The sequence below is a fragment of the Epinephelus fuscoguttatus genome, linkage group LG7 (genome assembly GCF_011397635.1).
Source record: "Epinephelus fuscoguttatus linkage group LG7, E.fuscoguttatus.final_Chr_v1".
Taxonomy (NCBI): Eukaryota; Metazoa; Chordata; class Actinopteri; order Perciformes; family Serranidae; genus Epinephelus; species Epinephelus fuscoguttatus.
In genome coordinates, this window is record NC_064758.1 from 1,445,439 (window position 1) to 1,467,013 (window position 21,575).

General features: G+C 41.2%; 1 protein-coding gene across 2 annotated transcripts in view; it reads left to right on the plus strand.

The window, feature by feature from the left end:
• asxl1 (ASXL transcriptional regulator 1) overlaps window positions 1–21,575 on the plus strand; it is a 69,418-nt gene that overhangs the window by 43,588 nt on the left and 4,255 nt on the right. For both annotated transcript variants that reach the window (XM_049581630.1, XM_049581632.1), the window contains 3 exons: window positions 659–825; window positions 20,694–20,790; window positions 21,311–21,416. In XM_049581630.1, the coding sequence (XP_049437587.1) occupies window positions 659–825; window positions 20,694–20,790; window positions 21,311–21,416 (370 nt within the window). The remainder of the gene's footprint in view (window positions 1–658; window positions 826–20,693; window positions 20,791–21,310; window positions 21,417–21,575) is intronic.

Sequence of the window (21,575 nt, forward strand, 5' to 3'; positions counted from 1 at the left end):
AAGGCTACAGTTATGACCTAACCTTGGTTAGCAGGGGCGTAGACAAAATAGGGTGCCTGACTCTGGCAAACAAAACTTAAACAGACTCAAGCATTATTTATTTTTATATTGTGCCTCTCCCCAAATGAAAATACAGGGAAAAAAAGTTGAAAAAAGGTAAACGGCGGAATGTCCCCTTTACTAATAATTATCCTCATCCAACCTGAGTCCACTGCTTAAAATGAAAACACAGGTTAAGGAAAAGCAATGCAAAAAAAGAAAAAACAAAGAGGCCTCACTCACTGGGTTGGAATAAAAATAAACAATCTGATCCTACTTGGTCATTTGGTCAGTTTCTTTTTGGCCCTCTACACAAACACGGTAGAAGAAACACCAAAAACACAAGTCCATGGAAGGTTTTTTTTCTCCCAAGGCAGGCTGTCTCCACTCGACCACCATTCTCCTTCCTCTTTTCCCAACAAAATCTAGAATTAATTAATTAAATTAAGAAATAATTAAGAATTAATTTCACTGATTCCAATATCTGAATGCAAAGTGTTCTGTGGAAATGCCCCCCCCCCCCCCCCCATCTCGGGGTGGTGGGTGCTTAGCTGCCTGAAGGTGCAGATAGCTTTAGAATCATGCTGAGCAGTTGAACCTGTGGTTTTTGCTGTGACAGGGCCTATGAAGAGGAGTCGAGGAGGGGTTGATGTAGACTTTGAAACACCTGGCTCCATCCTGGTCAACACCAACATCAGAGCCCTCATCAACGTGCGGACCTTCTCAGCCTTCCCCACACACTCACAGCAACAGCTGCTGCAGCTGCTGCCAGAGGTGGACCGACAGGTATGTTGTGTTTCTGTTCTTAAAGTGAATCTTCAGCTTTAATGTCTGTGGTGATATTGCATCCACTAACCATCACACATGGAATGAAACAGTAGAAACAAATCAAATCTTAGTGTAGTAGCAGGAGTCAACATTACATACCATTGCTCTACAGCTGTCAATCTCACTCATTGTGAAATTAAAGCTAAATAGAGATAAATTGCTCCCTTGACAGACCAGGCTGATATCAGCCTAACTATGGACTGGTTCAAGGCAAGCCTGAGCCAACCCTAACTAAAGCAAAAAGGAGCCAATTATGCATTTCGCATGTTGTGTCATCAGATTCGCTCTGTGCGTAATGGCCATTAGGTGTGCCTTTAAAAGAATCACATGCTGATTAGCAAAGAATCCAGCAGGTGCACCACAAAATGGCAACAATAATAGCAATAACAACTATTATTCTACTGTACAAAATTTTATTGTGAAGATTACATTTCATAAGATAATGAGATACAGTAATGTTAAAGTACAACAGATAAAGAGTAGGTCCAGACTGCATACATGTTTATAAAGATACCATGAATGTAAATTACAATGTACATGAATATTCTGATAATGAGATATAATGAAAAACTGTAGAGGAGAAGATACTTTCCACATACATGATATAATATGTGAGTAGGAGAATGTGAATATTATTTACACAGTGGATGTAAAATCTAATTTTCTTAATAAGGGAAAGGTATTGATGTCTGTTAATTAAAGGAGAAACAGACCCAAACATGACAGACTGCTCTACCTGGGCATTACCTTTGATGTAGGGCTGCACGATATTGGGGGAAAAAAACGGATATTGCGATTTTATTTATTTTTTTGCAATATATTGCAATATTAAAAAATACAAGAATTTTCACCAGATGACTTAAAGTAAGAAAATTAAGAAATAGTGGCGGGGCTTTTACTGGCCACAACTGCAGAGGCTACCAGCTTCATTTGAAACAGACTACATTGTAAAAGGGCCGTTATTTATTAATCCCTCTTCCCATCTTTATATTTTTACTTTTTATCTACTCCTGTTGCCTTCACAAAGTTAATGCATCGCGCCGTCATTTCAAACCCGACACTTCCTGAATTCATAATGAATTTATGGAGTAATGATGTATAACTATCTGTGAAGTGAATAAATACAACAAGTTCAAGTAATAATAATAATGAGTATAAATATAGCCGCGAGCAGCAATCTGCGGGTTCTAACCTGTTCCGCCCCAATCCAGCCATCGTGACCCTCACCACCCACCGTGACCCTCATCTGCCGTAGTGCAAGACGTCCCCCACTCTGTCCCTGAAAGCTCCAAGCAATACATGCTCTTTCCAAGTCACACATTTCTTGAAATCGGGTTTTCAGCTAGCCTACATGCTAATAACATTTGTGGTATACTTTCACATAGAGACTCCATCTGAGAGCAAATGCATTGGCTAGGAAGATGCAACAAAATGATGTTAATGATTTTTGGAATGAAGTCAAGATTATGAATCATAGTAAAATACCTTTGTCCTCCAGTATGGAGGGGGTAAGTGGCAGTGTAAATATTATGGAATTATGGAGAAGACATTACATGGAGCTTTTTAGCTGTGTTAAAAGTGATGTTTTTACTGTTGGTGATGTATCTCATGATAATGTGGTCATAAGGCCTGAAGTTACGCACTTGGGAAATTGGCTTTAAACAAATCCTGTGGCCTTCATCTGATCTCTGCAGAGCATTTGAAATTTTCATGAATGAAATTTTCATTTTTAAGAAAGAATGAATGAATGAGTGAATGAATGAACTAGAAAATTTCACATGAAATTTTGAGTGTGCCTGATGCTGGCTGCCAACTAGTATCCCCATACCAATATGCTAATTATTAATAGCAGTAAATGTATCACTGTGTGTCTGTGTGTGTGTGCATGCCTGAATGTGTGTATGTTCACGTGCTGTCCCGCATTTGTGTATGTGTGAGTCTGTTTGTATGTCTGTGTGTATGTCCACTTACAGATAGAAAAAACAGCTTAACTTAACAGCTAAAAAAGACTGCAGTCTAAAATGTCCAAGATGGACACAGAAAGACAGAGACAGACAGACCCAGACAGGTAGACTGACACATATGTAATTACCTCTGTATGATGAGGCTTTAACTGCAAAGAAGTCAGGTTGCTGAAATATTCAAATTTGACTGTGCTGTGACACACAGACGATTGAACGGCTGGAGTTGATTCAGCCAATCACCAGTTGGCAATGGCACAGTCAAATTTAAATACACCAAGAAAAGGCAGAAACTGAGCCAAAAGTTCCTCTCAAACTCCAACTGTTTAATGAAAAACCCTAAGTGCTACAGCTACAAAAAGCACACCGTGAGCGAGAGGACAGGATGCGGATCACAAAGGTGTAAATTTCATTTCTGTGGTGTGAAAAATGAGGCCAGAGCCATGATGGACATAAGCGGAATGGTCTGGTTTCTTCCCGAAATTTGGGCTCTCACTTAACATGGGAGTGAATGGGGCAGTTGGTTGGACTTGTTGTCCTTTTAGACCACCTGCAGCCAAAACCCTAAATCCATTTTCTTCAGCGGTCGCACCTCTGCGACCGGAACGGCTTTTCCTACAATTTGGTGTACAATTTGTGTATGTAGAGTGAACGATGTGGCCGCACCAGTGAGTTTAAGAGAAAATTTCTTGATGATTTCAGAGGTGCTGTGCACTCTAGCGATGACATCACCCACTCTAACTCTCAACATTCCACGCAACACACACCCATTATAAATTCTGAGAAGGGCTGAAAATTTCATGATTTTTAAACAGCTGGTGTAGAAAAACTAAAAGAGATATGGAAAATATGAATCAGTCACTGAAAGTCGATGGCAATGTCAACATTTCAGAGTTGGAATGGAGTTTCTACGTGAATGTATGAACTCGTGAAGTGTGGGTGAAGATGAGTGAGTTTGAAGGATTTTCTCATTGACTTCCATTATAACCAAGTTTCAGAAAACGCTGAATAGTTTGGAAAGTTTGAATGGGATTGAAAAGTTGAATCATATGTAAAAAGTCAAGGAATTGCTGAATATTTTCCAGTTTGAATGGAGTTTCTAGCTGAAAGTATGAATCGGTAGTTACCGTTTGAAATTTTGTGATTTTTGAAGATTCCGTAATTCATTTTCAATGGGAAAACGGTTTGGGAAAAAAAAACGGGAATATCTGGGAATGGCGGTGGCGCCCCCTATGGGCCAATCTCAAAATCTTTTTTTGGGTGTGTTCTTGGTCCCCTTCTGATGATATTTACCCAGTTTTGTGACGATGGGAAAAACGGTTAACATTTTACAGTCGATATTCGCTAAGCACCGCCCTTTCCAAGGACACTTTGCTTGACGGCAGCCGTGTTTTTCGTCCGATCTTGCTCATTTATAATAGAAATGAGTGTCTCGGTCCCCCGATGCCTCATACCAAGTTTGGTGTTGATAGCACAAATATTTCAAAAGCTTATTCATTTTACTGTTTTTAACATTATTAAAATTTGCAAAAATTCTGTAAAGGCGGCATTCATGGTGCAAGAGGCTTTTTTGTAGAGGACTATGAGGAGGATGTGTGTGTCACATTTCAAGTCAATAGCACTTGTGGTGCGGTGGGCAGAGCCTTTCAAGCTTTACACTCTATGTTATAGCGCCCCCATAAGGCCAATTGGGACCAAATTTTTTGAGCAGTATTTGGATGTCATTTATAGTCCATGTACCACGTTTCATGTCCCTAGGTCCTTCCAGCTGGTCATAAATGAATAAAACGCAAATTATGATGGTTAATGACGAATAGGCCACGCCCACTTTCACCTATCAACATGGCACTCAAGATATTAGTTAATAGCCACCCCTAGAGCATGCATACCAAATTTGGTGAAATTCCATCCAATGGTCTTTGAGATACAGATGTGTGGCATTTATAGCGCCTGCTATAGGCTGAGCTCAAAATGCTTTGGTAGGCAGCTTCCAAGTCTCATTGTGGACCTACCCACCAAGTTTGATGATGATAGGTCAAAGGGTGTGGGAGTTATGGCCAATCAATTCTAAGCTCCGCCCACAGCAAAGATTCATTGGTCCGTGGCGGCCATGTTTTTTGACCAATCTGGCTCATTTGTAATAGAAATGTGTTTTGTCATCCCCCAAAGCCGTGTACCAACTTTGGTGTTGATAGAGTCAAAATTGTAAAAGTTTATGTCATTTTACTGTTTTTCAAATTATGCAAATTAGCAAAAAATCTAGTCAGGCGGAGCTTAATGGTCCTTGAGGCTTTTTTGTAGAGCACATTGAGCTGGACCTGTGTGTCAAATTTCAAGTCAATCAGACTTATGGTGTGAGGGGCGTGGCCTCCCAAAAAAGTCATTTTTAAGCCTTAATTACAGCGCCACCATGTGGCCGACTGGGCTCATATTTTAATAAAAGTTGATACACATCATTTCCAATCATTGGGCCAAGTTTCAGGTTTCTGGCTCATTCCAGCTCACGGGAATTTGAGCTCAAGCGGCAGACAACAAAAAATAATAATAATAATAATAATAAATATAGCCGCGAGCGGCAATCTGCGGGTTCTAACCTGTTCCGCCCCAAACCAGCCATCGTGACCCTCACCACCCACCGTGACCCTCATCTGCCGTAGTTCAAGACGTTCTCCCCTCTGTCCCTGAAAGCTCCCATTAATACATACTCTTTCCAAGTCACATCTAATTTTTTACCCATCTAATGGTCTTTGAGATACAGATGTGTGGCATTTATAGCGCCCCCTATAGGCTGATCTCAAAATCTTTTTTTGGGTGTGTTCTTGGTCCCTTTCTGATGATATTTACCCAGTTTTGTGACGATCGGAAAAACGCTTAACATTTTACAGCCGTTATTCGCTAAGCCCCGCCCTTTCCAAGGACACTTTGCGTGACGGCAGCCGTGTTTTTTGTCCCATCTTGCTCATTTATAATAGTAATGAGTGTCTCGGTCCCCCGATGCCTCATACCAAGTTTGGTGTTGATAGCACAAATATTTCAAAAGTTTATTCATTTTACTGTTTTTAACATTATTAAAATTAGCAAAAATTCTGTAAAGGCGGCATTCATGGTGCAAGAGGCTTTTTTGTAGAGGACTATCAGAAGGAGGTGTGTGTAAAGTTTCAAGTCAATAGCACTTGTGATGCGGCGGGCAGAGCCTTTCAAGCTTTAAACTCTATGTTATAGCGCCCCCATAAGGCCGATTGGGACCAAATTTTTTGAGCAGTATTTGGATGTCATTTATAGTCCATGTACCACGTTTCATGTTCCTAGGTCCTTCCAGCTGGTCATAAATTAATAAAACGCAAATTATGACGGTTGATGACGAATAGACCACGCCCACTTTCACCTATCAACATGGCACTCAAGATATTAGTTAATAGCCACCCCTAGAGCATGCATACCAAATTTGGTGAAATTCCATCCAATGGTCTTTGAGATACAGATGTGTGGCATTTATAGCGCCCCCTGTGGGCTGAGCTCAAAATGCTTTGGTAGGCAGCTTCCAAGTCTCATTGTGGACCTACCCACCAAGTTTGGTGATGATAGGTCAAAGGGTGTGGGAGTTATGGCCAATCAATTCTAAGCTCCGCCCACAGCAAAGATTCATTGGTCCATGGCGGCCATGTTTTTTGACCAATCTGGTTCATTTATAATAGAAATGTGTCGTGTCATCCCCCAAAGCCGTGTACTAAGTTTGGTGTTGATTGAATTAAAATTGTAAAAGTTTATGTCATGTTACTGTTTTTCAAATTATGCAAATTAGCAAAAAATTTAGTCAGGCGGAGCTTAATGGTCCTTGAGGCTTTTTTGTAGAGCACATTGAGCTGGACCTGTGTGTCAAGTTTCAAGTCATTCGGACTTATGGTGTGAGGGGCGTGGCCTCCCAAAAAAGTCATTTTTAAGCCTTAATTACAGCGCCACCATGTGGCCGACTAGGCTCATATTTTAATAAAAGTTGATGCACATCATTTCCAATCATTGGGCCAAGTTTCAGGTTTCTGGCTCATTCCAGCTCACGGGAATTTCAGCTCAAACGGCAGACAACAAAAAATAATAATAATAAATATAGCCGCGAGCGGCAATCTGCGGGTTCTAACCTGTTCCGCCCCAAACCAGCCATCGTGACCCACACTACCCACCGTGACCCTCATCTGCCGTAGTGCAAGACGTTCCCTACTCTGTCCCTGAAAGCTCCAAGCAATACATACTCTTTCCAAGTCACACATTTCTTGAAATCGGGTTTTCAGCTCGCCTACATGCTAATAACATTTGTGGTATACTTTCACATAGAGACTCCATCTGAGAGCAAATGCATTGGCTAGGAAGATGCAACAAAATGATGTTCATGATTTTTGGAATGAAGTCAAGTTTATGAATCATAGTAAAATACCTTTGTCCTCCAGTATGGAGGGGGTAAGTGGCAGTGTAAATATTATGGAATTATGGAGAAGACATTACATGGAGCTTTTTAACTGTGTTAAAAGTGATGTTTTTACTGTTGGCGATGTATCTCATGATAATGTGGTCATAAGGCCTGATGATAGAAGTTACACAATTGGGAAATTGGCTTTAAACAAATCCTGCGGCCTTCATCTGATCTCTGCAGAGCATTTGAAATTTTCATGAATGAAATTTTCATTTTTAAGAAAGAATGAATGAATGAGTGAATGAATGAACTAGAAAATTTCACATGAAATTTTGAGTGTGCCTGATGCTGGCTGCCAACTAGTATCCCCATACCAATATGCTAATTATTAATAGCAGTAAATGTATCACTGTGTGTCTGTGTGTGTGTGTGTGTGTGCATGCCTGAATGTGTGTATGTTCACGTGCTGTCGCGCGTTTGTGTATGTGTGAGTCTGTTTGTATGTCTGTGTGTATGTCCACTTACAGATAGAAAAAACAGCTTCACTTAACAGCTAAAAAAGACTGCAGTCTAAAATGTCCAAGATGGACACAGAAAGACAGAGACAGACAGACCCAGACAGGCAGACTGACACATATGTAATTACCTCTGTATGATGAGGCTTTAACTGCAAAGAAGTCAGGTTGCTGAAATATTCAAATTTGACTGTGCTGTGACACACAGACGATTGGCTGAACGGCTGGAGTTGATTCAGCCAATCACCAGTTGGCAATGGCACAGTCAAATTTAAATACACCAAGAAAAGGCAGAAACTGAGCCAAAAGTTCCTCTCAAACTCCAAGTGTTTAATGAAAAACCATAAGTGCTACAGCTACAAAAAGCACACCGTGAGCGAGAGGACAGGATGCGGATCACAAAGGTTTAAATTTCATTTCTGTGGTGTGAAAAATGAGGCCAGAGCCATGATGGACATAAGCGGAATGGTCTGCTTTCTTCCCGAAATTTGGGCTCTCACTTAACATGGGAGTGAATGGGGCAGTTGGCTGGACTTGTTGTCCTTTTAGACCACCTGCAGCCAAAACCCTAAATCCATTTTCTTCAGCGGTCGCACCTCTGCGACCGGAACGGCTTTTCCTACAATTTGGTGTACAATTTGTGTATGTAGAGTGAACGATGTGGCCGCACCAGCGAGTTTAAGAGAAAATTTCTTGATGATTTCAGAGGTGCTGTGCACTCTAGCGATGACATCACCCGCTCTAACTCTCAACATTCCACGCAATACACACCCATTATAAATTCTGAGAAGGGCTGAAAATTTCATGATTTTTAAACAGCTGGTGTAGAAAAACTAAAAGAGATATGGAAAATATGAATCAGTCACTGAAAATCGATCGCAATGTCAACATTTCAGAGCTGGAATGGAGTTTCTACGTGAATGTATGAGTTTGTGAAGTGTGGGTGAAGATGAGTGACTTTGAAGGATTTTCTCATTGACTTCCATTATAACCAAGTTTCAGAAAACGCTGAATATTTTGGAAAGTTTGAATGGGATTGAAAAGTTGAATCATATGTAAAAAGTCAAGGAATTGCTGAATATTTTCCAGTTTGAATGGAGTTTCTAGCTGAAAGTATGAATCGGTAGTTACCGTTTGAAATTTTGTGATTTTTGAAGATTCCGTTATTCATTTTCAAAGGGAAAACGGTTTGAGAAAAAAACGGGAATATCTGGGAATGGCGGTGGCGCCCCCTATGAGCCAATCTCAAAATCTTTTTTTGGGTGTGTTCTTGGTCCCCTTCTGATGATATTTACCCAGTTTTGTGACGATGGGAGAAACGGTTAACATTTTACAGCCGATATTCGCTAAGCCCCGCCCTTTCCAAGGACACTTTGCTTGACGGCAGCCGTGTCCAATCTTGCTCATTTATAATAGAAATGAGTGTCTCGGTCCCCCGATGCCTCATACCAAGTTTGGTGTTGATAGCGCAAATATTTCAAAAGCTTATTCATTTTACTGTTTTTAACATTATTAAAATTAGCAAAAATTCTGTAAAGGCGGCATTCATGGTGCAAGAGGCTTTTTTGTAGAGGACTATCAGGAGGATGTGTGTGTAAAATTTCAAGTCGATAGCACTTGTGGTGCGGCGGGCAGAGCCTTTCAAGCTTTAAACTCTATGTTATAGCGTCCCCATAAGGCCGATTGGGACCAAATTTTTTGAGCAGTATTTGGATGTCATTTATAGTCCATGTACCACGTTTCATGTCCCTAGGTCCTTCCAGCTGGTCATAAATTAATAAAACACAAATTATGACGGTTAATGACGAATAGGCCACGCCCACGTTCACCTATCAACATGGCACTCAAGATATTAGTTAATAGCCACCCCTAGAGCATGCATACCAAATTTGGTGAAATTCCATCCAATGGTCTTTGAGATACAGATGTTTGGCATTTATAGCGCCCTCTATAGGCTGAGCTCAAAATGCTTTGGTTGGCAGCTTCCAAGTCTCATTGTGGACCTACCCACCAAGTTTGGTGATGATAGGTCAAAGGGTGTGGGAGTTATGGCCAATCAATTCTAAGCTCCGCCCACAGCCAAGATTCATTGGTCCATGGCGGCCATGTTTTTTGACCAATCTGGCTCATTTGTAATAGAAATGTGTCTTGTCATCCCCCAAAGCCGTGTACCAACTTTGGTGTTGATGGAGTAAAAATTGTAAAAGTTTATGTCACTTTACTGTTTTTCAAATTATGCAAATTAGCAAAAAATCTAGTCAGGCGGAGCTTAATGGTCCTTGAGGCTTTTTTGTAGAGCACATTGAGCTGGACCTGTGTGTCAAATTTCAAGTCAATCAGAATTATGGTGCGAGGGGCGTGGCCTCCCAAAAAAGTCATTTTTAAGCCTTAATTACAGCGCCACCATGTGGCCGACTGGGCTCATATTTTAATAAAAGTTGATGCACATCATTTCCAATCATTGGGCCAAGTTTCAGGTTTCTGGCTCATTCCAGCTCACGGAATTTGAGCTCAAGCAGACAACAATAATAATAATAAATATAGCTGCGAGCGGCAATCTGTGGGTTCTAACCTGTTCCGCCCCAAACCAGCCACCGTGACCCTCACCACCCACCGTGACCCTCATCTGCCGTAGTGCAAGACGTTCCCCACTCTGTCCCTGAAAGCTCCAAGCAATACATACTTTTTCCAAGTCACACATTTCTTTAAATCGGGTTTTCAGCTAGCCTACATGCTAATAACATTTGTGGTATACTTTCACATAGAGACTCCGTTTGAACATCAAAACATAAATTGAAATTTTACCTGTTGATGCGTATTTCAAAGTTTCAATAGGTATTTTAATGTTTAAGCAATCACAGTTCCATGATCATGATCATTTTGGGAGACATCTGGAGATAATTATAGCGCCCCCATAAGGCCGATTGGGACCAAATTTTTTGAGCAGTAGTTGGATGTCATTTATTGTCCATGTACCACATTTCATGTCCCTAGGTCCTTCCAGCTGGTCATAAATTAATAAAACGCAAATTATGACGGTTAATGACGAATAGGCCACGCCCACTTTCACCTATCAACATGGCACTTAAGATATTAGTTAATAGCCACCCCTAGAGCATGCATACCAAATTTGGTGTACTTCCATCCAATGGTCTTTGAGATACAAATGTGTGGCATTTATAGCGCCCCCTATAAGCTGAGCTCAAAATGCTTTGGTAGGCAGCTTCCAAGTCTCATTGTGGACCTACCCACCAAGTTTGGTGTTGATAGGTCAAAGGGTGTGGGAGTTATGGCCAATCAATTCTAAGCTCCGCCCACAGCCAAGATTCATTGGTCCGTGGCGGCCATGTTTTTTGACCAATCTGGCTCATTTGTAACAGAAATGTGTCTTGTCATCCCCCAAAGCCGTGTACCAACTTTGGTGTTGATGGAGTCAAAATTGTAAAAGTTTATGTCATTTTACTGTTTTTCAAATTATGCAAATTAGCAAAAAATCTAGTCAGGCGGAGCTTAATGGTCCTTGAGGCTTTTTTGTAGAGCACATTGAGCTGGACCTGTGTGTCAAATTTCAAGTCAATCAGACTTATGGTGTGAGGGGCGTGGCCTCCCAAAAAAGTCATTTTTAAGCCTTAATTACAGCGCCACCATGTGGCCGACTGGGCTCATATTTTAATAAAAGTTGATGCACATCATTTCCAATCATTGGGCCAAGTTTCAGGTTTCTGGCTCATTCCAGCTCACGGGAATTTGAGCTCAAGCGGCAGACAACAAAAAATAATAATAATAATAATAATAATAATAAACCTGTACAATTTTAGAAGGGTTCTACCCCTTCGGGGTTAGAACCCTAATAATAATAAACCGGTACAATCTTAGAAGGGTTCTACCCCTTCGGGGGTTAGAACCCTAATAAACCGGTACAATCTTAGAAGGGTTCTACCCCTTTGGGGTTAGAACCCTAATAATAATAAACCGGTACAATCTTAGAAGGGTTCTACCCCTTCGGGGGTTAGAACCCTAATAAACCGGTACAATCTTAGAAGGGTTCTACCCCTTCGGGGTTAGAACCCTAATAAGTAATAATGTGATGCAGCAACAGACTAAAAAAGAGTTATCAATGCACAGAGGCATAATAAGTGACATTAACAGTATCTAACAACACACACTATCTCTCTACCAGCATCTCCCCCTTCCCTCTCCTCCACACATGCACACACCTCACCTCCTGATGCTTTCCTTATAGGTCAGTTACACAGGATATAGTTTTATACAGTCCATGGCAGCAACAGTCATGCTTACAACAACAAAGCCACTCTTTAAAACCCAATAATATCTCACTGGAATATAAATTTTCCTCCTGACATCACAATACTGAGTGAAGAAAGTCACGTTATCACAGCATGAAGACAAACATCAGTATAAGTCTTTGCTTTTGTTAAAATTTTCAGCTAACGCCAGTTATTTTGCCCTCCTTTAGAGGCAGCCCAATGTAAAAGACCTAGGAATTTTCCTCCAACTTTTCTGTCCTCTGATTTGTGTTGTTTGGCTTTGAAATAGCTGATAGATGATCTCTTATCCTGTCAAAAATCACAGGATAATATTGACAGATTATATAGACAGTTCTGTGATTTGCTATATAAAGAGATGGATATGGTTCTCATACAAAATTCTTCCAGGGTTAACACCTGTAAGAAGAAGAAGAATCTCTGTAAGAAAAATAAACCTTTTTGGAATGCTGAATTGGACAATTTATGGAAAAATCTAAAAGCCGCTGAGAGGAGATTTCTTTAAAACAAAATTCCTTCATAGAAAGCAGCTCTTAGAATGGAATATAAACATTGTCAGTTGCTTTTTGATAAAAAGATACAATGTTGTAAAAGAAGATTTGATCGTGGCTTGTCTCTTAGTTTAGAGCATTTGCAAATTAAAAATCCTCAGCTCTTCTGGAGAGAAATTAATAAACTGGGTCCTAAGAAAGACTCAAAAATTCCAATGGAAATTGTGCTAGAAAATGGTGATCTTGAGCATAAGCTTGACTTGGTGCTCAACAAATAGGAGAATGATTTTACTGTTTTATTTTCTGGCAATAATGGCATAGATGGTTTTGATGAGACTTTCTTAGAATATATTTGTGCTGAAAAAAAGTCCCAGGAAGAGAAGTTTGCACATGAAAATTCTGAGCCCAATCAGCTATTAAATTCAGATATTACACTTGAAGAGGTTAGTAAAGCTGTTGAGTGTGAGAAAAGCTTCTGGCATTGAGGGTCTCTCTAATGAAGTACTGAAAACACCTAAATTGTTACAGTTCCTGACCCATTTCATGCAAGTATGTTTCAAAACTAGTATTGTTCCTTCTGATTGGTACAAATCACTCATTAAACCAATTCCAAAGTTGGCCAAAAACGACCCAAGGGTCCCTCTCAACTATAGAGGTGTCAGCCTTTTAAGCACAGTTTATAAATTGTTCTCTAATATTCTAAACTCCAGGCTGTCTCAATATCTAGAGGCTGAAAACATTCTAGTGGAGGAGCAGAATGGATTTAGAAAACATAGATCCTGTCTAGATCATAATTACACCCTAAGTACTGTAATTAGAGCTAGAATTTCTGAGGGGAAGTCTACCTTTGTTTGTTTTATTGATTTCAGAAAAGTTTTTGATTGTGTTCACAGAGATTTGTTGGAGTTTAAACTTATTTCAGCTGGTGTAGATGGTATATTTTACAAAGCTGTTAAAGCTTTATACAAAAACCCAGTGGAATGTGTTCAGGTGAATGATATGAGGACAGGGTGGTTTCCCACTCCACTAGGAGTCAAACAGGGAGATGTTCTCTCTCCTACCCTCTTTTCTCTGTTTATAAATGATTTAGCCCAGCAAATTAAAAATGAAGATATTGGAGTGCAAATAGGTGATATGAATTTAAACATACTTTTGTATGCGGATGATATCGTTATCCTGGCAGAGAGGGAGGAGGAGTTGCAGTCCCTGTTAGACATTTTTAACCATTGGTCCCAAAAGTGGAGAATGTCAGTTAATCAAGAAAAAACTCAAGTCATACATTTCAGAAAATGTGGAGTAAGTAGAAGCACCTTTAATTTTTATGTTGGAGTTAAGCCATTATCTTACACAAGGGCATACGAATACCTTGGTTTCACCCTGGATGAATACCTACTGTTTGAAGAAGGTATTAATACCCTTGTTGATACGTCAGGCAGAGCATTAGGTTCTATTATAAGTAAAATGAAGAATTGTAGAGATCTTGGCTGTACTACCTTTTCAAAGCTCTATGATGTCTGTGTTTCTCCGATTCTTTTGTATGCAGCTGGAATATGGGGAGGGAAGGAGTTTTCCAAGGTGAATGCTATTCAAAACCGGGCTATTCGTTGTTTTTTATGTGTGCACAAATTTACACCTGTGTTGGCACTCCAAGGCGATATGGGTTGGGAACCCTGTTTAATTAAGCAGAAGGGGGAAATGCTGAGGCTCTGGAATCGTCTGTCTTCTATGCCAGAGGGTAGAATAGCTAAAAGAGTTTTTAACTGGGATAAAGCATATAACTATCCTTGGTGTAGTAAAATGAACGCTGTCTCTAATGAAGCTGATCAACAACACATCTTCACAAATGGTCTGCGATGTAGTGTCAGTTTTGTGAGGCATAAGTTATTCCTTGAGTATCAAGAAAATGGGCCAATGACATCTGGTTTAAACCAAAACTCAGAACTTACTGTCAGTTGAAAAATGTTTATTGTCCAGAACCATATGTGACTTTACCCCTGGATAGATCCAGAAGATCTCTATGTGCCCAGTTGAGATTTGGGATTCTCCCTCTGGCTATAGAAGTAGGAAGGTTTAACTCTGTACCTGAGGAAAGGAGACTCTGTACTGTGTATAATTTAAATGTAATTGAGGATGAACTTCATTTTCTGTTTCATTGTCCACTATATGATGAAGCCAGGCAGCTTTTATTTCAGAAAATGCAGAATGTGAAGCCTGAGTTGTTTTGGACTGAGGATGAGGTTAAGTTGGAATGGTTCTTCAGAGAAGAGGTTTTTACTATAGCTACCTTCATAAAAAGTGCCTGGAAATTAAGAAAGAATGAATTATTTGTGTGAATTCTATTTGAAATGTATAATCTGCGTTGTTTGTTTTGTTTGTCCTCTGCTGAGTGTTAGCCTACAACAGACAACTTTCATTTTAGTTTGTCTTTAACACTTTGCTGTTAGCACCACGAGCGCGATGTGCTTGTGTCCACTGCGATCATAAATCATAATAGCAGAGAATGAGAGACTGTGGACAGAGCAGATTGAAATATGGCTTTCTACATGCTGATCACATGTAGCTATTGATAAAGTATTGGCTTGGCTGGCAGAGGTTTTATTGCACTTACTCACAGTAACAAGTGTAGTTGTCGTTAACGAGAGTAATCTTGACGTTATATTCCCTTCATCTGCACTACGGCCCCACCGCTGCACAATGATGATACATGAAACCGAAACTTTAAAAAGTAACGCCGATAATGGCAGAGCTTACTGTTATTACGGTGTTGATTAAACTTGCCTTGGGTTGTTTAATACCTGGTCTCGGTACCGATCCCTGCCGGGGTGTTTGATGAAGTCTCCTGGTTGGCCGGTGATAGATTGGTGGCAAACTGTCGTTACAGCCCATCCGAGCGGTTCATGCCAGGCTCGAATCAAACCCACCACTGGTGATGTGCGCATCGTCTCATTTGATGTTGCTCAATAAGACTGTCATTGTATTTTTTTTCTCAATAGACGCAGGTGTCAAAGCCGTGTTGACAGGAAAGAGGCAGAGGAGAAAACCGCAAAATCATCTGGGGCAGTGCGGGCAGGGCATCAAGGCCACTGTGATATTTTTTTCAGGGGCACAGGGCCAAATGAGGAGGGCACGAGAGCCGTGGCCCTCGTGAAATTCCTGCCCTGCCTGTGAGGCAAATTGTGATTTGTGATATTGGGCTTTATAAATAAAATTGAAATTGAATTGTATGTTTGTGTACGGCACTTCAAATGTAGCTCCTGCCATCTGCTTGCGCTTTGTAGGTGACTACAACAACATTTCGGCTGGCACATGAACAGACACAGTGACTCAAATAATAGTAAAAGTAATAAAAATAGGACAAGAATAACCCGATGACATCACACACATCGTGAAAGACAACCGGGGATAATTGGTGTGTACCATCATGTAGTCTCTCATGTCTTTGGCCAAGTCATGACACGATTATATGACTACACAATTGTTTAATGTGACATAGTGACTTTCAGAACGGGCAGAAGTCGTGTAGTGTGTACCAGGCCTAAATCGTCCTTTACTGTTTCTCCCTCTTGCATGTTGCTCATTTTCAGTGTGTGACTGCAGCGTGTGCATAAGAGGGGGAGGCGAGCGGAGCGGAGCAAAGAGTTCTCTTCAGTGCTGCTTTTCTGAAGCAAAACAAAAGTTTACATGTTCTAAAAAGAAAACAGCGCATGTCCTGCGATGTGACTATCGTACATCGCGATGACGATGTTCAAACGATATATCGTGCAGCCCTACTTTGATGCGTGACTGACAGACAGTAGTCTTCTTTAGAACTCATCTTCTAACCGCTTCATCCTCTTGAGGGTCGCGGGGGGGCTGGAGCCTATCCCAGCTGACATCGGGTGAGAGGCAGGGTACACCCTGGACAGGTCGCCAGACTATCGCAGGGCTGACACATAGAGACAAACAACCATTCACGCTCACATTCACACCTATGGTCAATTTAGAGTTATCAATTAACCTAGTCCCCAATCTGCATGTCTTTGGACTGTGGGAGGAAGCCGGAGTGCCCGGAGAGAACCCACGCTGACACGGGGAGAAAATGCAAACTCCGCACAGAAGGGCTCCCATGCCTGGGATCGAACAGGCAACCCTCTTGCTCTGAGGCGACAGTGCTAACCACCACACCACCGTGCCGCCCTTCTTTAGAACTTTAGAACTTTATTTTATTTTTGTCCCCAGTGGGGCAATTCATTTGCAGGAGTGTGGACATGACATATAACATACATATACATATACAGTACAGGCCAAAAGTTTGGACACACCTTCTCATTCAATGCGTTTTCTTTATTTTCATGACTATTTACATTGTAGATTCTCACTGAAGGCATCAAAACTATGAATGAACACATGTGGAGTTATGTACTTAACAAAAAAAGGTGAAATAACTGAAAACATGTTTTATATTCTACTTTCTTCAAAATAGCCACCCTTTGCTCTGATTACTGCTTTGCACACTCTTGGCATTCTCTCCATGAGCTTCAAGAGGTAGTCACCTGAAATGGTTTCCACTTCACAGGTGTGCCTTATCAGGGTTAATTAGTGGAATTTCTTGCTTTATCAATGGGGTTGGGACCATCAGTTGTGTTGTGCAGAAGTCAGGTTAATACACAGCCGACAGCCCTATTGGACAACTGTTAAAATTCATATTATGGCAAGAACCAATCAGCTAACTAAAGAAAAACGAGTGGCCATCATTAGTTTAAGAAATGAAGGTCAGTCAGTCCGGAAAATTGCAAAAACTTTAAATGTGTCCCCAAGTGGAGTCGCAAAAACCATCAAGCGCTACAACGAAACTGGCACACATGAGGACCGACCCAGGAAAGGAAGACCAAGAGTCACCTCTGCTTCTGAAGATAAGTTCATCCGAGTCACCAGCCTCAGAAATCGCAAGTTAACAGCAGCTCAGATCAGAGACCAGATGAATGCCACACAGAGTTCTAGCAGCAGACCCATCTCTAGAACAACTGTTAAGAGGAGACTGCGCGAATCAGGTCTTCATGGTCAAATAGCTGCTAGAAAACCACGGCTAAGGAGAGGCAACAAGCAGAAGAGATTTGTTTGGGCCAAGAAACACAAGGAATGGACATTAGACCAGTGGAAATCTGTGCTTTGGTCTGATGAGTCCAAATTTGAGATCTTTGGTTCCAACCGCCGTGTCTTTGTGAGACGCAGAAAAGGTGAACGGATGGATTCCACATGCCTGGTTCCCACTGTAAGCATGGAGGAGGAGGTGCGATGGTGTGGGGGTGTTTTGCTGGTGACACTGTTGGGGATTTATTCAAAATTGAAGGCACACTGAACCAGCATGGCTACCACAGCATCCTGCAGCGACATGCCATCCCATCCGGTTTGCGTTTAGTTGGACCATCATTTATTTTTCAACAGGACAATGACCCCAAACACACCTCCAGGCTGTGTAAGGGCTATTTGACCAAGAAGGAGAGTGATGGAGTGCTGCGGCAGATGACCTGGCCTCCACAGTCACCGGACCTGAACCCAATCGAGATGGTTTGGGGTGAGCTGGACCACAGAGTGAAGGCAAAGGGGCCAACAAGTACTAAACACCTCTGGGAACTCCTTCAAGACTGTTGGAAAACCATTTCAGGTGACTACCTCTTGAAGCTCATGGAGAGAATGCCAAGAGTGTGCAAAGCAGTAATCAGAGCAAAGGGTGGCTATTTTGAAGAAACTAGAATATAAAACATGTTTTCAGTTATTTCACCTTTTTTTGTTAAGTACATAACTCCACATGTGTTCATTCATAGTTTTGATGCCTTCAGTGAGAATCTACAATGTAAATAGTCATGAAAATAAAGAAAACGCATTGAATGAGAAGGTGTGTCCAAACTTTTGGCCTGTACTGTACATATAAAACAACAAAACACAGAGGCAAGGCACAGATATACACAAATAATTAAGGCACACTGAGCATCACTTGCTGCTGATCGCTGCTTGTGCATGCCCTCTACTTCTTAGTGTTGACAGAATGCTGACCTGCAATCTGTGAATTGTTTGACAATGCAACAACTACTACAAGAGAAACATTTACATTTTATGGTGTTTAAAAAAAAAAAAAAAAAAGTCAATAAATCTGAGCTGCAGTTTAGGGCAGGTAGCAGTATGGTCACTTTTTTGTATTTTTGATTTTTGTAACTGACATTTAGTGAAGCGTAACTCAGGCACACGCTGGCCCTCATTTATCCATCTTGCATGGAAACGGGTGCAGATCTGAGCGCAGGATTCATCTTACGATAGGACACACGTGTGATTTATGAAATGTTCGTATCTGACCAATCCCAGCATACGAATGATCAGGCCTTGATAAATGCGGCGGCTGAAATCGATCATTATTAGCGTGTCACGCCCTTAAATATTTGTGGTTCAGAGGCCTCGCTCTTTGAGGTCACAACATGGAGAGGAGAAACATTGCAAAGCAGAGACACTTTTCCGAGCTGGAAATCGACACCCTCACGTCTGAGGTGGAGGTAAATAAAGATGGGCTTTTTGGAAGTTTAAAAACTGGCATTAAAGGAGCCCATAAAAACACTGTCTGGAAGAAGATCACGGAGGCAGTCAACAGTGTCGCCGCTGACAAACGGACTCCAGCTGAGGTTTGAATAAAATTGTCAATAAGTAGCCTGTCTAATGATGATGATAATAAAAAAAAAAAAATCAATCTTTTATTCATCCATAGCCTAATAGCCTATGCCATGTAGTTGATCAAGTCACAATTCTTTACATTTAGGTCAAGAAAAAGTGGTCAGACTTAAAGCTGGCGACAAAAAAGCGTGTTGCTGCCCTAAGGCGCAGCAGCACGCAGACTGGAGGAGGCCAACCAGACCCCAGCCTGACCCTGACAGGGACCGAGGAAAGAATCTCCCCACTAATTGGGTCAGAATCTATCTCTGGCATAAGTGGTGGTGGTGGAGACACAGACGCACTTGCATCGGAGCCGGAGCAGAATGGTAAGTAACAGCCCTCCTTTTGCTTGCATTACAGTTAATTTAACCCTGACCGTACACTATTGTCCAAATAAATTGGCTTACACGTGTTACACAGGTACACATTTTTATAGTTTCATTTAAATGCTGTTTCAGAGCCAGGCACCAGCGGCATGGCGTCCAGGTCTTCTCCCCAGAGTGGTCCCATCGAGCCAGACCCACCAAGCCAGGCAACCGAGGGCGAGCATGTGCCCTCCGCCTTCCGTGCTGGGCCAAGACCAGCAATCATCACGGCAGAGGTCCTGGAATGGCAGACACAAATTAGCCATTTATTGGCTTCAGTTGTTAGCGTGCTTGAGACAATTAATAACACACTAAAAGAAATGAACGAGAATCTAAAAAAAAAAAAAAGACCTGAATAAAATGTTTAAATGAATAAACGTTGTCCATTGTCTGTATTGAATATCCCTTTAGCCAATAGCCCCTAGGCTATACTTGCATTACATTACTGATTAAATATTGTAGAGCACTTACACAACTTTAAGGTATACTTTACATTTTAGAAGCGATGAATGAGGTCCTGTCTCCTCCGTATAGCCCCCAGTGGAGGCTGGTTCCCTGGTCGTTGGTTCATCTGGCTGCGCTGGCACATCAGACGGCACAGATTTCTGTTTGTGGATGTCAAATTTTAGAGTATAATAATGTATAGGCCTATCTATTAAATGTATAGTTATCATGTTTAGGCTGTTTATAGGCTATTTTATGTTATTTTATTTTATTGTTTTATTCGTTTTGGAAATCCTTTTTTAATATGTAGGCCTACTGAATATGTGGCTGCTTGTGCTTAGATGACGAGTTTGAGCTTTGTTTAATAATTACTTTCAGACTCAGCCAGGTTTTGCTGTACTGCACCGCAAATCCACACTGAATCAAATTTGCGTACACGAGCTGAGACCTGACATGAGATTTGATCGTAGCGTCTGCTCACATCCAAATTGATAAATGCCGAGCCTCGCGTGGAAATGGTTGTGCGCTCAGTTTTCTGCCATACATTCGTTTGATAAATGAGGGCCACTGTGTTTTGCCATTTTTAGTGTTAGTGGGATGCATGTGAGGCATGGGCCACACTGCTCCTCAGATGTATTATTATTTTACTGTTATTTGCACATCATGTCCTCTCTCTGGCAGATTGGACCAGATGGGATGGCCAGACTAAGCAGCTCAGCTCTCAACAATGAGTTCTTCACCCATGCCTCCCAGAGCTGGAAAGAGAGGCTGGCTGAGGGTAAGTGATTGGTCAACCATGAACAGGCTGCCACATTTTTCAGAGACTTCTGCCATGCTTAAACATTCACATTAGATGGAACTGTGGGTAAGGAGTTAGGGATAGCAGAAGCAAAACCAGCAGACAGGTGACCAAAATGTTGATATGAAAAAATATGCGAAGAAATCATAAATGCAAGCAGAGAAATTTGCTCCAAAAGGCAACAATTTGCTCCAGCATTCTTTACATGGTGTGAATAAATAGGAAGAATAGCAGTGTCGAAATGTCCAATGACAGACACCTTTGCATGATCTAAGTGAATCAGTCCATACAGGGACCTGTCTTTATACTTTTGATGGCAGCACTGTCCTGGAACATTACTACTACACCTGCTGCTTATCAGAAGTCACCATACATAAATGATCCCTGGGGTCAAACTGTGACTAATTATTTAAATAAGTGAAGGGTAGCTAAGTCAGGTTTATACAAAAACTTATACTGATTGTTAGGGTTGACCCGAATCATTGTTTGACACATTTAGGTGAGTTCACCCATGAGATGCAGGTGCGTTTCCGGCAGGAAATGGAGAAAGAGAAGAAGGTGGAGGCGTGGAAGGAAAAGTTTTTTGAAGAGTACCATGGGCAAAAGTAAGAGCCAATCCATTCCATCTGACTTTAAATTCAGTGTTTACACAACAACCATATAAGTTTTCAGTCATAGTTTTATTTAGAAAATCCTTGTTGTAGTTCTTCATTTTGACAAGGCCACTGTTATATGCCAACAAATATCAGTGTTTCTACCATGTG